The following is a 16,109-nucleotide window of genomic DNA, read 5'->3' as shown; positions in this document are numbered from 1 at the left end:
CACAAACGACACGCTTGTCCTCTGTTCTCGATGACTTCCTGTAGGTGGACGGCGTCCCAACACTTTTGTCCGTCATGGTGTCCGTGTCTTTGTCTCCCAATGGCGTCTTTGTCCGTCGCCGTAACAAAGGCTTTGTTCTCCTCCGCCTCCTCATCCGTCCATCTGTCCATCCCTCCTCATCCCCCGGTAACAAAGGCTTTGTTCTCCTCCTCCTCACCCGTCCATCCCTCCTCATCCCTCCATTTTGGCGCTGGCTGTGACATCGCTGCCATTCCAGGCCGTGAGGGAGAGAGCGGGAGGCACACACGCCGCCATTGTCCCCAGCCGAAACCCTCGGAATGTCAATAGTGTTTTTCTTCGCGGCGTCGGCCACTAACCTTTAGGATCTCATTATGTCAGGGCCATTTTTTTTCCCATTTATTTAAACTATACGGGCTGCTCTGCTCACTGAAGTCATGAAGCCTCCCCCACTGCCAACTGTTCTTTACACGCACACAAAAAAAAAACTTTCGACCAATGGTGTTCATGTGAGGCTCGATGACCGTTTCTAATAATCCTGCCGCATACTCTAAAAGTCCTGGATCTTGCTTCAGAGACTGAACTTAAGAGTCATCATCAGGTTGCAACAAATTGACTGGAAGAGTCACAGAAAGTCATTTTCATAGTGGACAACTTTTGGGGGACTGGGTCATTCAATGAAACAAAGCCCCACAGGTAAAATGTCTCCAGGGGGTTGGTTCTACCTTAAAGTCGGTCCTGGTCGGTTGTCGCAGAGCCTCACTTTGATGTCATCATTTCGACCCCTCTTCGAACAGGAGCGAAGGGAGGGGAAGCGGCAGTAAAACAGGCCAAAATCCAGATGTCAAGCAAGAGACAATTTGCATGCCAAAGTATTTCCAGTACTGGAAAGTAACGAGTAAATTACAAAGGATATGTCCCGGATCATCGTCGACATTGTGAAATGATGTCAATGTCACCGAGGGAACAACGAGGCCTTCGTTCTGCAAGCGATGCAGCTTCTGTAACTCTGGCACCAGATTCCGCTACCCCAATTCATGCCCCACCAACACCATTCCCCCTCAGACCACCGCCAATCTGCCACATATTTTTTTTGCCTCTATTTTGACCCATGAGGTGGCAGATGGTCCTTTCGGGTGCGCAGTGATTTGTCACCAGTGGACAAAATGTCGTCCCCCCCCTCAGGAACCATCAGCATGAAAAAGGTGCCAAGATGAGCATGATGATCAAGGCCTCGCCGTCTTGCCTGTCCTCCACTATCATCACTCAAGCATCCCTCAGGTGTTTCTATCCGCACTAATGACTGCTACTAACTTTTCATACCCTTTTGCCAAAAAAAAAAAAAATGCATCCAATTCCTCCAAATGCCTCTTCTGGTAGTGCTGCACATGCTGGCAGTTTTCAAGTCTTGATGACCCAGCAGGACACAGGCCGCTTCCATGATTAGAAATAACGGAGATGTCAATTGTCCAAGGTGTTTAGTTTAGTCCCAGGTGGTCTAGACTGGGGATGGTTTACTAACTCGACCAGTTCAGCTCACCCTGGAGGTCTCGAGCCCCCACTGGCTCACAGTAGACCATGTTGGACCCAGATTAGACCCGCCGTACTCAGAACCATGCAATGACTAAACTGGCAATTGACCCTCGCACGTAATCAACTCGTTGCAAGGGAAATATCGTGACCATGTCTCGTTGTTGGTAAACGCCACATATATATTTTGTTGAACCACAAACGACGGGGTGCGATTGCCAGGGAAGAAGCGGATTGTGCATTTACTGTGTGCGTTTTCGAACAAGATGTCAGATGTGCTCGTCCCTCTGCTCCTGTTGTCCTTCGTTTGTCTCCGTTGCTGTTGTCCTGGCCTCAACTTTGTGGGCTGGCGGCGGTGACACGTTCCGGCGTGGGGGCGCTCAATGCGTGTCTTTGTGCGTCCTAACGGGGCGGGAGAAAGCGCCATTGAGGGCCCGGGCCTGGGCCCCGTCCCCCTCGCGCTCCATTGTGTCAGCAGGAATCTAGCGGGAGGGACTCCAAAGACTTTACGACCTTTGTTCTGACTTCTGAGTGGACTGGACCGCCGTGACCCAGACCTCAATGCACTACCGCCAAACTTGGCGCTCATAAAAATAAGCCACTGAGAACTCCTTTCTGCATAAAATTGCAAGCCATATGAATACCTAACAGGAATCAAGTCCAAAATCGTTAAACAGTATTTGAAAATCTCAGTTCCCGTAAGAACAAGAATTTGGACCAAGTAATCATCAGGATTTTAGTCCTCACAATGCAGCCATAAAATTTTAAATCACTCTACTGCAAAAATTACAAAAATGGAGCTCATTTTTTGAGTGGTTTGCGCTGGTCCAGAGTGAACCAGATGGTCTACAGGGGCTAATGGTACGCCAATGTTTGTCTAAGGTAGGTGAGAAGAGTCCTGACTTGGCTAAAGTGGTCTCGAGCTGTTCAAAGTGGTCTAGGGTGTGCTTAGGTTGGTGCAAAGTAGTTACAGGTGGTCTAAGATTGGTCCATGGTTGTCACGGCTGGTCTTAAGGTGGTTTCTGGAAGTCTCAAGTTGTCCAGGGAGCTTCTGAGTGGTCCAAGTTTGTAGAGGTTCCGGACTAACATGTCGGGTTAGGCTAGTGCAAGGTTGTCCAGAGTGGTCTAGGGTTTTCTAAACTTGGCCTGACTACTTAAAAGAAGTATTTCCTCAATTTGAGTGCTCTTAAACTCAATGTCACTTCCTGTCTCCCACTTGAGGGGTTAACGTGAGCATCTCTATCCTTGGAGGGTGGGTCTCTCGTCAGAGTCGACCATACTGGAAGTGGGGGGGTGAGGAGGAGGAGGAGGAAGGTCCCTGGCGCCGGGGCCGAGCGAGGGGTGTGTCCCCCTATAAAGACTCCTCACACTGTCGGGCCTGCTGTTGCTGTCTTGCGCCTCTCGGCTCAGATCCTTGGTCGCCGTCTTCTTCTTCACAGAGTGGGACTCTTACGCGACTGAGACCGGTCGCTTGCATTTGTCTGTCCGTGTGTGTTTGTCACCCCTGTTGATTCCTCCGTGTCGGTGGGAAGTCCAAACTTGCCGCAGACCATCATGCTGACCCTGGTGGCGCTGGCGTCCCTCCTCGTCCTGGCCGCAGGTAACAGAAACATAACCTCAAGTTTTCATACCACAGCATCCGTACACCTGCATCAAGTGTTGAAATGCAAGTATGTCCTTCCATTAGCTTACAGAAGAACAATTTTTTATAGGGGGGCGTTATTGGAGAGTGATTATATGTGTGGACGTAACGAGAAATTTCATTTTTTCAAATGTTTTCATTTTAATGCTGGAACGTGTTTCATTTGGAAGTTTGATTTTTTTTTTGTTGTTGATTCTAATATTGGAAAGCAAATTTATTTTGTGCTGCAAAGGGGCAAAAAAGAATTACGAAGAAATTTGGACATGGTTTCTTTGGATGACAAAATGTATTTAATTATTAATATATATATTTAGATATATTTTATCCATCCATCCATCCATCATCTATACCGCTTCTCCTCACTAGGGTCGCGGGGGGTGCTGGAGCCTATCCCAGCTATCTTCGGGCAGTAGGCGGGGGACACCCTGAACTGGTTACCAGCCAATCGCAGGGCACACATAGACGAACAACCTTCCGCGCTCACACTCATACCTAGGGGCAATTTAGAATGTTCAATTGGCCTACAATGCATGTTTTTGGAATGTGGGAGGAAACCGGAGCTAGATATATTTTAAATATGCAAAATATTTTTTTTCATGCTGAAATTTTTTTTCAAGTTTTTGATGAAAACATTTGAATGAAAGCAAATTTGTGAATGAAAATAATTTAGCGCATTATAAATGTTTTTAAAACTTATAATTTGATGTAAGATGAATGAAAACAATTGAACCAAGGGTAGCTTTGCTTTAAATTTTTTTAATAAAAAAAAATGCCTGCTTTCATCGAATATTTTTTTAAATGAAAAAAAAATATCAATAATAAGAGAAAAGTCTTTTTGTAGTTTTTGTGTCGCAAGACGGATTTAAAATTGATCCATGATGTGTTTTTTACGAGGCCATTGACGCTCTAATGTTTATATTGCGATATCTCAAATATGCTGCACGTGGCTCCTCCCACTCGTAAACATGACGGACGGTAGATGCCACTGATCGGTCCTCAGCATCTCCTCCTTAACGACCACTAAGCGGCTTAGCGGACGATTAATTGACTCAACTTTAATGATCTCCGCTATCATCTTCCTTAATTGACACCACCAGTTGCTATGCGACTTGTCCCAAAAGCTACAACGCATCGCTATTTTCCTTTTTTGCAGCTCGTTATTAAGATCTTATTCCATGCGGTCTGATTTTTCTTTTTTTTTTTTGACAGCATCATATTTTCCCGGTTGGTGAAATATTGATTTAGTGCCCGAAAGCCAATTATCATCAATCATCATCCATGCGCTACGGCGGACACATTCAATATTTAATGCTTTGATTGCGATGATCATTTCTACGCTCACGCTATACAATATTTCCATCTTTTTAAGTGCCCTACTTCCCTAGTAGGATCTCTTTTTTTGGGATTTTGATACTAAGTTTACCGTGGCGTCCTCCAAAGCGGTATTTTCACGTCAACTTCCAGGAATTCGACTTTGTGCTACGAGTAGCTCCTTGAAAATTTCTGGACTGCTCACAAAACAAAAAACAGACAACCCCACGAGCAGGGTGACAAAGAAATCCCCCAAGAACTACATTTAGACAATATCCTTCCTGTGGTCCAAATAAACAAAGGTAATCTAAATCCGGAACAAAAAAACTCCCCGGTGTGAGGGTAGTACTTATAAGAGTTCCAGGAACCTTTCGGGGGATCTTTAGTCCAGAATGTGTTTGATTGGATGACTTCTGGCATTTTATTTCACAGTGGGTCACAAGATTATTTTAGTTTAAGGAAGCGCTAGCTAAAAGCTAAAAGTTCCTGGAACTTGAGGTGAAAAAAAAAAAGTCTTAATTTTCGGACTGTAATGACTATTGTCTAAATTAGATTCCCCAGATAATTTATCCAAATGTCCCTTGAGTTATTTTAAGGATTACAGACATGTTGATGAGGGAAACAGCGGCGGTAGAAGCATAAAGATCGTTCGCGGACGATGTCATCTGAAGGCGGTTACTGCCTGGAAGCAGAGATGGGGAATCCAGGTCCAGAAAGTAAATATCCTGCCACAATTTGGCTTTAGCCCGGCTGTGGCTAAAGCCAATTAGCCAAGTTGTGGCTAAAGCCAAACTACGGCAGAGCTTCTACTTTCTGGACCTGGATTTGCCATCTCTGCCTTTAAGGTAGTGGAACCTTCCAGGAAGTAGCATCAACTGACTTGTGCAACTTCCTTGAGTGCAGTGCCTGAGCCGTCCCAGGCCATCGTGATTTACACGGGCTGGGAGCGTCACGCTCTGGTGGGCACCGAGGTGCGGCTCTCCTGCTCCTTCTTCTCTTGGCGCTGGACCTCCGAGGACGTCACCTTCTCCTGGACCTACAGGCCCGACGGGGCCAGGGACAGCATCTCTGTAAATACAAGCGCACGCACGCACACACACACACTCTTTTTAAGTGTTTTTTTTAAGTCTAATAAATAAGTTAAACCAAATGGGTAGAAAAGGTACTAGAAGCATGTGATTTGTCTCAGCCAATCAGAGCAGAGAGGGAGAGAGACGTGCTAATAGGGTAAAAGTTGAACATGTCACTTCTTAATTCATATCAGCACGTTTACATTTTGCATTCATTAGCTTGTAATCTTTTTTTTTTTCATTTCGCCGTCGCCCACTTATCGTCCTCTTATCATCCTCTCCTGTCGCACGTCTAATCTCCGCTTTTATCTTCCTCCATCCTGTCCTCCTATTCGTCCTCTTTTTCTCATTATCTCGCCTGCCTTCCGCAACTGTCCCGCCGTGGCCTCCTTCAAATTTCTTCTTATCCTTTGGCGGACATTTTAGAAGCAGCTTCATATTTTCTTACTGCTGCTATGCTACTGTTTGAGTCATTCCGATGAAGCAAAAAAATAATAATTTAATTAGAAGGAAAAACATTCTCAGAATTGACTTCAATTAAATTCATTGTATTTGTTGATAAATATTTAGTAATATATAGACGAAGTGTCGGTAAATGACAAATTTGTTTTCAGATCTTCCACTACACGGGCGGGATGGCCTACGTGGACAACAAGGGTCCCTTCAGGGACCGGTTGGAGTTCGTGGGGGACCCGAGCCGCCGCGACGGCTCCATCCTGCTCAAGAATTTGGAGTTCAGCGACAACGGCACCTTCACCTGCGATGCCAAGAACCCGCCCGACATTGGCGGAAGGCCTTCCAGCGTGCGTCTGCTCGTCTTTGAGAAAGGTTAGTCGCACGCACGCATGTTTTTTTTGAAGATTTTTTTTTTTTTTAGTTTTTATTAATTTTGTGAAAAAAAGTAATTTGTATGCAAAAAGGTTTTTGTATTGTTCATACGTTTTAGGATATTTTCTACCAATTTTATTTATTTTTATCTATATTTTATTATTATTTTCTTGTTTTGTGTTTTTTTTATTTAATTTTTTTTACACAATTTCCTTTTACAGATTTGTGACCAATTTTCAGTTTTTGTTGTTTTCTATAATTTGGCACAATTTTCTGAAGTTGAATTCTAATTTGGGAAATTGTAAAAAAAAAAAAAAAAAAAAGTAAAATCCAACCTAAAACTATAAAACATTATAATGCTACATCCCGATTGGGAGGTTTGATTCGAACGCCGAACCTCGGGAGTGTGGGGCAGACGTACTGACCGCTATGGCACCGTGCGGCCGTTATTGATCCGCTAATTGCCGCATGAATAATGCAAGATTGCTCTCATTGGAAGTCATTGGATTTTATCTTTGAGATTGTTATCGCTTGCTTTAGCTGCCGACCTTCTTCTCTTCTCCACCAAAACTTTTCTCCTGTCACTTTTTAATGAGCAATTGTTTAACCATGGAAGTTTTTACCGTTGCCGTCAACAGAAGTTTTTGTCATCATTTTGTCTCCCAGCACCTTTTTACCATAATTCATGTACTGTAATTTTATTTTATTTTTTTTACTTTACTTTTTCAATTAAGGGCATTCGTCACTTTTTTTTGTCAATTTATTGCTGTGAGTTTTGTTTAAAACCACATTTTCACAGTCAGTTTTTAAATGGGTTTTCACCACATTTTACTTAGCTTTCATTTTTTTTAATTGTCACTTTATTGACATTCCATTTCTTTTGTGTTTTTTTTTTTTACTGACCATGTGTTACCTTAATTCTTTTTTTTTTTAACGTCAAATTTTTAACATAATTGTTTTCTCGTCATTTTTTAAAATATTTTTCTTAACATAATTTATTATATATTCAATATTCTTTTTTACCATAATTACCAAAATCACCTTTTTTTTAAAATACCATAACCTTTGTTCAATTTACTCTTCTAAGTTCTTTTGGTCACCTTTTTTTTTTTTTAACTAACTTCTTTTTTCCATCACCTTTTTGCTGCACTTTAATTCTCATCACATATTTTTTTTTCCAGCACTTTTTTTGTCACTTTGTTTGCCGCTTTTTTTTCAACACTATTTTTACACTCAATTTTGTTATCCATCATTTTTCAGTTTTTTCACCATCATTTTTTTTTTGCATGAATCCTTTTCTACTATTGCTTTTTCACTGTCCCTTTTGGTCGCAAACCCTCTTTAAAAAAAATTAAATAAAAATTTGTAATCTTCCTGCGTGCTCCCGCTTGCCTTGCAGTGCCCATCCAGGCGGGTGTGATCACGGGCTCCATCGTGGGCGCCGTTCTGGGCCTGCTGCTGCTGATCGTGGTCATCTACTACCTGATGCGCTTCCTGGTGGCGCGCCGCGTCTTCAGCCTCAACGTCAGGTCAGTGCGGGGCCCCGAGCGGACGCTGCAGCTGCACACCGGCCGCCTTGGGCTGCGCCCCAAGCCCGATCCCCTCCCGGGCACAGACACCTGCGTTGCTTAGTCGCAGAGATTTTAAGATTTTTTTTTTTAAAAATACTTATTTTATCTGATTTTCCAATAATACGCTTTCTAGAATCTTCTTTGTTTTGGATGTTGCATCGTTTTGCAAAATGTATCCCCGTTGCCAAGGCCGTCGCGCCGCCCCTGGATGCGCGTCAGGCGATTTAGCCAGATTGCAATCTTCATCTGCGTGTAATCCGCCGGATAATCCAGCACATGGGTGCGATGACGCCGCGTCCGTCCGTCATCCCGCCAGAAGATGAGCGTGCCGGCGCCACAAAGACATCCTGACTTCTTTGTTTTGTGTTTTGTCCTCCAGCAAACACGGCAAGAAAAAGAAGGAGGGATCACAGCAGAGACAGGCAAGTTCACAAGTTCATGCACGTTTTGATTTTTTGTTTTTTTCTCGCTCCTCTTCTTCCTTCTCCTCGCCCAATCACACGGCGCCACACAAAGCAAGCGAGCAATCAAGCAAACCTTTTGATATGGAGTGATTTTTAACACAGCCCGATCAATAATTTGCTCCTTGACAGTCTGCTTTTAAGAGAGGAAGGTCATGGCAAGAACCAGTTTTGATGTTGATGACCGTGACATTAAAAAAAAAAAAAAAAAAAAAAAGATTTTTGTCAGGTATTGCAACATAAAAGAAGCCAATTGATTTTGAGGGTTCTGCTATTATGAAAATACCTTCATTGATTTTGACTGAGGTCAGCATTTTTACAATAGGTAAAGAAACTGATTGGTGTAATCACATTCTTGATTTGGAGTGTCTTTTAAAAAAAAAAAAAAAAAGATGTCTTGTTAGTCATTTTTTGCTTATTTTTTAATGAATTAATTTATTTAAAAATGTATTCATCCAAATATCAAAATCGGCCTCAAAAATCCATATTGTTCATTTGCTTTTAATCATAATGGTTGTAATAATACAAAAATAACCTCATTTATTTTGATGATGTCGAGAAGTTTAGTGACTTTGCGGGTGGCGACGTTCTCAAAGAACGCTTGACGTCATTTCGTGTTTCTGCCACTCGTTTGTGAACGCTTCAAACGCTGAGCAAAACAAAGCCTCTCTTGTTATTATGCTTCACACCTACAGGGGGCACCAAACCGCCTCATACGTTCATTGTCTGACTCGAGAGTCCAGCCCCCCCCCCCACCCTTTAGCCTCTCCCACCCAATGGCCCCCACTTTCACTGTCTTCTTCTTTTTCTCGTCTTTTAACTGTCAGATGATTGTCAGGTTACTCTCCAGTGCCACGGGGCACCGTGTGTGTGCCTGCGTGTACGTGTGTACGTGTGACCTTGTTTGTGCAAGCGCAGGCAGGGCAATGTGGCCGTTGCTTGGTTGCCGTGACGACGCTGTCACGCATGTCATCCTCCCTGCTTTTTAAGTTATTTATTCATATATGCGAACACACACACACACGCACGCACACACAGAGCGCCCCGTGGCACACGATGTACGCACTCAAACACGCGTTCTATCACGCACACGCCCACGCGATCACGCGCACACGCAGTCTCACTCACAATGACATACACATAGACATATGCACAATTGCACACGTACGCGCGCGCGCACTTAAAATGGCCTCAAACACGCACTCACATAACGTCTTATGCGGGGTCACACACACGCAGACAATGACACGTGCATGTGCACGCACTCACTTTCACAAATGTCCATATACACGCGCGCTCACACACGGAGTTGTGGAATGATAATTGTGGCTCACGCTTTGTATCGATTGGAGTTCCTCTTCCTCCCCCTTTCTCCCTCCTCACCTTTGACTCCCCCCGCAGGCCTGGAGGAGCAGCTGCCCCCCCCCCTCCTTTCTCCTTCAGGTCATGTGATGCACTCAGACAGGAAATCACTAGCGCTCACTCTTCATCTTCTCCCTCCTCGAGGCTTGACCACCCCGCCCCCCCCCCACACACACACACACTTCCCCCCAACCACTCAAGCACATGACCCCCCCCTTCCGCTGGCCTTCATTTTAACCTCGAGGGGGCCGAAAGCTGCGCCCCGCCGCAGTTCCGGATGCGTCCGCATTCATTCCCAGCTTCCTCCTCTTCTTTTTGGTCTTGCCGATGATGATCAAAGTCCAATTAGAGGTGCTCAGTAAGGGGTTGATTGGAGCCCACCGGCGTGCTCGTCAAGCTGATGCTTGTGTTTTAAATTCTCCTCGCCGCTCGCGGTCCGTTCTTTGAAAGTGCTCATGGTGAGAAGTCTTCGTGAAGGCTGCCTTGCCACGCTCCAGTTGCACTTGACGCACGCTACTTTTTTTTTTTTTTTTTTTACAGAGTTTGCCCATTTTAGTGCATTTCAAATGCTCAAAAATGAGGGAACTGGGAACACATTTTTTTTCTTTTACATTAATTTTTTGGGGAAGATTAATTAAAAAAAAAAGTCATAACATTAGAGGCAAAGGTCTGAGTGGAAATCGTAAATTAACGTTTGGGAACAATGGGAAATATTAAATATTAATATTATTAAATTTGTAATTTTACAAAAATATATGTTATATATTTTTTCGAGAGAGGCAAAATATTATGTAAATAGTCTTTAAGATAAAATAGATTTAGATTTAAGACAAAATATTTTAATTCTAAAACATCTGACAAAAAGGCAAACATTGTCAGAATAAAGCCCTTTTTAGATTGTTTAATTTTTTATAAAAATATAAGTGAATTTAATAATTTTACGAAATAAATCGTTTTGAGGGAAAAAAATAATCTGATATCATGAGAATAGTTGTGTGTTGTCTTTTTACATGAAGTGACAATTTTATAAAAATGTAAAACAAAATGTACATATTGATTTTTTTAAATTTATTTTTAACTGCGTTAAAGGCAAAATGTTTAACAAAGTGGTAAGTTTAAAATGAAAGAAGGCAGAATAATGTTACTTTTTTTTTTCCATAGCTAAAATGGTCATGACGCAATGTGATGTTTTCATATAAAAATATGAAATCTTAAAAAAGTCAAATGAGATATTTTATGGGCTTCACTGTGTGTATATATGTGAGTGTGCCTGCGTGCGGTTACCGAATTGTCATGATTTGTACAGGTGTGTGGAGCCCACGCACCTGTCACTATGTCCCATCCTAATGCATGGTTACCTCTTTTGTCACCCCGCCCCTCCAGCTCTGGACACCGCCCCCCCTAACTCTCTCTCCCCGCACTTAAAAGAACCCCCCCCCCCCCTTCGCCATATTCTCATCTCTTTCGCTCGACTCCTTTTTTTAAAAAATGTTTCTTCTCTCCCCTTCACCGCAGCGCCGCCCGTCTCTCTAAAAGCGACCCCAGCCAACCCCCCCCCCCCCCCCCTCCCCCTGGCACTCCTTTCCTCCTCGAGTGACTCTCCACCCCTGTTCTGCCCCCGCCCCCCTCTCTGTCCCTGCTCTCCCACAGGGCCCCGCGCCAGCGGCCGACCCCGCCAAGCCAAAGACCTCGGAGAAGAAGAAGCAGGAGTCCCGCAAGGAGCGCAAATAGGATACGGGGCGGGGCTGGGGCGCGCTCCTTGGGCGGCTGCTCCAGCCCGGGCGGGACGGGGGGACGGGTGGCGGAGGGGGCGCGGCGATTGAGGACGCCGCCGGGCGGGTGCTGATGACCATCGAGCTGGAGCTGACCCGCAAGAACGGCCAGGAGAGCCCGAGCGGGGGCCCCACTAAAGCGCCCGGGCTCCTTTCTCGCCTCGCCCGGCAGCTCACCCTCAAATAGGTGGGGGGGTGGCGATTCACAGGGGTGGGGGCGTACCGTGTAGCATCATCTCCATCGACTCAGATTTCTGATCCCGAAGTCGGCGTTTTGACGCTGCCCTCTTGCTTGTGCCCCCACCCCACAGTGGCGTCACCCTTTATCCTGCCCCCCCACCTCTTGCAAATGTTTCAATATTCTCTTCTAACCACTGTCTCCTCTCTCTCTCTCTCTGCCCCCACCCTTGTTCTTCTTTTCTTAGATAAAGGTCTGACTCCTCCGTGACGCCTCCACCTCTCTAGTCTGCCTGACGCACCCCCCCTTCTCCTTTCCCCTCAGTCGTCATTACTTCGCATTATCTCTCTTCCTTTAAGGCAGGCTATAAGAAGAATAGATGCCCTCCCCGTGCCCCCCGCCCCCTCCTCCCCTCCCCCCCTCCACCCGAACTGTCAGTGGTAGTGGCAAATAATTTCCTCACCGGCGTCCCTTTATGCACTCACCGGGCCACGCGTAAAAAAGTGTTTAAGGCCTAACGACGCTCATAACCGGCGCCACAGGAGCCCGCCAGACGCCCCTCCGGCCGGGCCGGAGCCGCCTCAATCTTTTTTTTTTTCCCTTTATTACTCAATCTGGTGAAAAGAACGTGAGCAAGCCCTGGCCAGACCTCGGGGCAGCGTCGACAGAGATAAAAGTCGTGCCCGTTTTAACATGACTTCATCTGCGTCAAGCAAAACGTTTTTTTTTTTTTTTTTTTTTTTTTTTTTTTAATGGAAGGATATTTTAATATTCCAAATAAGGTTTGCAGTTGGGAAGAAAAAGTCGTAACGTGGTAGTGAAGTCCAATTTTTTTTCAAGATCAAAGTTGGAGTATTTTTAACATTTTTGGGAGGGTAAATACTTGATTAAAATTGCCAAAGATGTAATGGTAATAATTCTAATAATTTAATAATGCAAATATTCTAAGAATAAAGGCGTTTTTTCAGGAAAAAAAAAAGTCAGCTATTTTGGGGAAAAAGATCAAGTAGTGTATTTTTTGGAGAATGAAGTTGAATATTTTTTCTTCTTGCAAAAATAAAATCCGCAAGTAAAGTCATAATTTTTCAGACATTTTTGAGAAAAATATAATTTTACAGGAATAATAAGACCGTATTCTTTCTCAGTGAAAATCCCAGCGTCTTTTTTGCTGTAGTGCCTCGGCCTGGCGGTAGAGGGCGCTACGTTGCTCCCCACCGCCCACCTCTGGCCCATCTGGCCCCTTATATAGTTTTAATGGCATCTATTTCGGGCCGGCTTCACTGCTAACAGCAGCGCCTTTCTTAGACCAGTCAGCGGGTCGGTGTTGGGTGGCGTCGGGTATGATTTAGCGTCCGCCGTTTCGCTTGGCAGGCCGGCGACTGACGAGCACGGATGACGTCGAGGGCCCGGACGGCGGGCGGCGGACGGGAGCTACTTCAGATGGGACTGTCCTTTTTTTTTTTTTACCCCCAAACATCTCGTTGCCGTCCCTCCATTCCCCGCATCTTCATCACGTCTTTGGCTTTTATCTCCTTCCGCTTCCTGTCGTCTGGCGGCCACGCCGCAAAATAGGACTCGGCACAATCCACTTTGCTCGTTAAGCCGCTTCTTATCGGACTTGCAGCTCGTTCCCTCCTTTGCCTCCCTTCGCCTGCCCTTCAAACAACCCGGCTCTCCGTGCGGTCCTCGCCATCCCGCTCTCCTTCTTCTGACCCTCCTTCCGTCTTTTGTTCAAATGCCAAGACGCTCACCTCTGCCCCCGACTGGCAAAGGAAAGTTCGCGTGCAGAGCCGCATTTCCACCGAGAGTTTTCGTTGGCTTCAGCTCGGTTTGCTTGGGAAGGTGGATCCTCATCCGGCTCGTGTTTCTTGGGGGAAATCGTATAAAATTATTCATCAACGGCAAATTTTGTAAAGGGCAAGCAGCCTTTTTCCTACGACACTTTTTTTTTTAAATCAGCTACGCATCAATGACTGAAAAGTTTAGTGAGCTAGACGCAAACAAAATTTCATGAAGCCCCAACAGCCTTTGTTGTTAGCCATGACCTATTTATTTAACTTTTTAACTCCGACTCAATAACTGAAAAAAGAAATTCACAAAGCCTCAGCTGTAGTCTACGATACATTTTTTTTTAGCTACTCCTCACTACCTGAAATCTTGAACCAGCAAAATGCAGCGATAACATTTGACTGGTGCTTGTTGATAGGCAGAATTCAATCATTTGTGGCCCCCGAGTCCAAAGTTTTTACCACTTCATTTAAGCTCTGAGCATCGTTTCCTTGGGGCACGATACCAAACTCCGAATTTGATCTGCTTCATCGACAACTGTTGTGAATCATATTAGCATCGAATTTGAGCTACAACTTTTATAGTAACCACTTCACTTTCACTTGTTGCTAGGCAGAATTCCATCTTTTGTGCCCCCAAGCCGACATTTTTTTACTTTTGAGGCGGAGGGCTGACCTGCCCCACACAGCAGAAAAAGGAGAGAGAGAGGCGGTATAAACTTAAGGAACAAAACTCACAAAAACTGAAAACTTTACCAGAAAACAAGCACAACCGACTTAACTGGATTTGTTGCTAGGCAGAATTCAATTGGCTGGAAACTTGGTCACACCTCAAATCCAAAATCTTTGCTAGCTACGCCGTGACGTATTAAACCTCGTCTGGTTGGATACTTTCTTGCCTTTTTTTGTTTTGTTGCTCGGCAGAATTCAATGCGCATTGAACGCAACACACGCTTGCTATGCTGTTTCCATGACAACCCGAGGGCAGAGGGCTTTCCTGCCCAACACTCAGCAGAGAAAGGAGAGGGAGAGTCGACAGGAAACTTGAGGAAAAACCCAACAACTGAAAAGTGGAGCTACCTAGACGCAATGACAAGATTGTTCAAAATGTTTTTGAGTTTCGTCGCTTTGTTGATAGGCAGAATTGTCTCGAGGCCAAGTTCGTGTGGGGCAGTGGGCTTCGCTGCCCCACACACAGCAACCAAAGGAGAGGGAGAGTCGGCAGGAACAGGAAGTCAGACCGTGAATTGACATGGGTGATGTTTGTGCGGAACGAGCAATTATTCTCTTTCCCATCGGAACTGACAAGAATTGCGTCGCATTCTGGAGCCAAACGAGGCTACTTGGTGGAAACGAAGTTCATCGTGTACGTCGTGCTAAGCTTAGCAAAAAAAAGAAAAAAAATCAAAGCCAGTCAAGCAATAGAACGTTTTGGTGCTCCGCTGGCGTCCCAAAAGCAAACCACGAGCCAAACGGCGCCTCGGCAGACGTAAAGTTTGGGGATGGCCGAGACTTGAATGTTCCTTTGGAAAATTCCGAGCTATCTGGAATGCTTGTAATCGTATTAAACGCTGTGTATGTTTTAGGAGCAATGTAACATTCCCTCATTTGAATTGACTTCATCTCAAATTGTTGTTTTTGTTGTTTTATTTTATTATTTTTTTTTACATTTATTCAATTTAACGCTTGTCGTCGCTCTAATTGAATGTGTAATATGTTGTAAAAAGAACGTGAATAAAACATTTAAGCACACCATGTTTGCCTTCCTGAATGAGCAAGCTTACAATGCGAGTGGTCAAAAAGTGAGCTCATATAGCCCCGCCCACACATGTAGTCTCTGCCAGCGACTTTTGAAGTTCCGACTGAACACAGAAACTAAAGCCTGATCATGTTAAAGCCAAAAGGTAAGCACAGCTTGAAATGAATGGAAATGACATTAATGCATTTCAGCAACACCCCACACACACAAAACAAACACAAAAATGTGGTTGTGATGTGTTTTAAGGAAGGAAAAATAGAACTCCATATCATACTTTGTGAAAATATAGAGTACTGATTTTAATATAATTGAAAATCATTCAAATTTGTCTTACCCTGCAAGACCATTGTGCTTGGCCACCAGGGGGCAGTACAAGACAGACTCATCAATACAGCGTTATCTTAGTTCTTCACGTAAGATAAAGAATATGTGATTGTGAGCACTGTTATAGTTTCTGTCTATATGTGTCTGCTGCACCGTTTGTGTTCAATCTATTTCTTTGTGTGTTCTAGCGCTGCAACAGAGACTCTAATTAGCATTGACATTACGCTAGCGGACTGCAAGGCTAAGCTACATGCTCTTTCATACAATGAGTTATTTTTCTTTTATCTTTAAGTGCAACACACAATGCTAATGTTTTTCTCCGTTTTGCCATACAGTACATTTAGCCTATGTACCTAATAAAGTGACTCATCTGCCTGAGGCGCATGAGTGCAGAAGAAGGAACATAAGGCAAGAAGTGAGCGTTGGCAGCCAGCGTGAAAAGATGCCAGGTTGGCGGTGTCGCAGGATCACCGGCGGCATCTGTCGTGTGGGCCCG

At 44.5% G+C, this 16,109-nt stretch overlaps 1 protein-coding gene across 2 annotated transcripts; it reads left to right on the top strand.

Moving 5' to 3' along the window:
- Positions 1 to 2,921: 2,921 nt before the first annotated feature.
- On the top strand, positions 2,922 to 15,282 carry mpz (myelin protein zero). 2 transcript variants are annotated; one of them, XM_088311095.1, is made up of 6 exons: positions 2,922 to 3,148; positions 5,405 to 5,571; positions 6,186 to 6,399; positions 7,799 to 7,928; positions 8,350 to 8,392; positions 11,444 to 15,282. In XM_088311095.1, exons 1-6 carry the CDS (start codon positions 3,103 to 3,105, stop codon positions 11,522 to 11,524), a joined length of 681 nt encoding a protein of 226 aa, XP_088167221.1. In that variant the 5' UTR covers positions 2,922 to 3,102; the 3' UTR covers positions 11,525 to 15,282. The 2 variants fall into 2 exon arrangements, with proteins under 2 accessions (XP_088167221.1, XP_088167223.1); XM_088311097.1 differs by having other exon boundaries at positions 2,923 to 3,148; positions 11,991 to 15,282.
- The last annotated feature ends 827 nt before the right edge of the window (positions 15,283 to 16,109 follow it).

Source organism: Idiotropiscis lumnitzeri, chromosome 12 (assembly GCF_059441095.1).
Source record: "Idiotropiscis lumnitzeri isolate Australia: NSW breed Sydney's pygmy pipehorse chromosome 12, RoL_Ilum_1.0, whole genome shotgun sequence".
Taxonomy (NCBI): domain Eukaryota; kingdom Metazoa; phylum Chordata; class Actinopteri; order Syngnathiformes; family Syngnathidae; genus Idiotropiscis; species Idiotropiscis lumnitzeri.
Note: the sequence above shows the minus strand (reverse complement) of the source record. Positions and strands in the feature narration are given on the sequence as shown.

What these genes read in the sequence shown, in the direction of transcription:
- mpz (XM_088311095.1), top strand. Translation starts at nt 3,103, where the DNA reads ATGCTGACCCTGGTGGCGCTGGCGTCCCTCCTCGTCCTGGCCGCAG. An exon ending in CCTCCTCGTCCTGGCCGCAG is followed by an intron (nt 3,149 to 5,404) that starts GTAACAGAAACA and finishes CCTTGAGTGCAG; the next exon opens with TGCCTGAGCCGTCCCAGGCC. An exon ending in GGGCCAGGGACAGCATCTCT is followed by an intron (nt 5,572 to 6,185) that starts GTAAATACAAGC and finishes ATTTGTTTTCAG; the next exon opens with ATCTTCCACTACACGGGCGG.